General features: G+C 49.3%; 1 protein-coding gene across 1 annotated transcript in view; it reads right to left on the bottom strand.

Moving 5' to 3' along the window:
* The window catches only part of LOC118418170 (glycine receptor subunit alpha-4-like), a 5,303-nt gene extending 4,985 nt beyond the window's left edge, over positions 1–318 (bottom strand). Inside the window, exon 1 of the mRNA XM_035824006.1 lies at positions 150–318. Coding sequence (XP_035679899.1) covers positions 150–318 — 169 coding nt within the window. The remainder of the gene's footprint in view (positions 1–149) is intronic.
* Between the last annotated feature and the right edge of the window lie 213 nt (positions 319–531).

Raw genomic sequence — 531 nt, 5'->3', positions numbered from 1 at the left:
GGGCGAGATCGCTAGTGATTTCGCCCCCGGGGGGACGAGATCACGGGGGGGCGAGATCGCTGTCACACCGGTACCCACCCCCTAGTTGCAACTGTGAGAATGGTAATTTGCTTGAATATTATGAAGCAAACTGAGATTCCTGTGAGTACCTTTGGAGTACGGGATGAAGGATGTCACGTAGGACTTGATGTCCACTCGGCTGAGCCGGAACTGTGAGTGGAGGGACGTGATGTCCGATGTCAGCGGCTCTTCTCTCAACCAGATCCCGGGGAAGCCCCAGGACAGGCGGATTCCTTCAACTGTGGGAATCAACAACATCTGAATCCACAATCCACTGTACAGTATGCAGGACTGTCAAACTATGGAACTCTCTCGACGACAACTGTTTCTCTCCTGTCAACAACCTACCAACATATGTCCAATGCTATCTCCTTGTACAATTATTTCCTTGTACAACTTCTTCGATCATTGCTTTGGAGTGGTCTAATGACCTTGATTTGAACAATCCCGTTAAAAAATGCCCTATTTGCG

Source organism: Branchiostoma floridae, chromosome 6 (assembly GCF_000003815.2).
Source record: "Branchiostoma floridae strain S238N-H82 chromosome 6, Bfl_VNyyK, whole genome shotgun sequence".
NCBI classification, from domain to species: domain Eukaryota; kingdom Metazoa; phylum Chordata; class Leptocardii; order Amphioxiformes; family Branchiostomatidae; genus Branchiostoma; species Branchiostoma floridae.
Note: the sequence above shows the minus strand (reverse complement) of the source record. Positions and strands in the feature narration are given on the sequence as shown.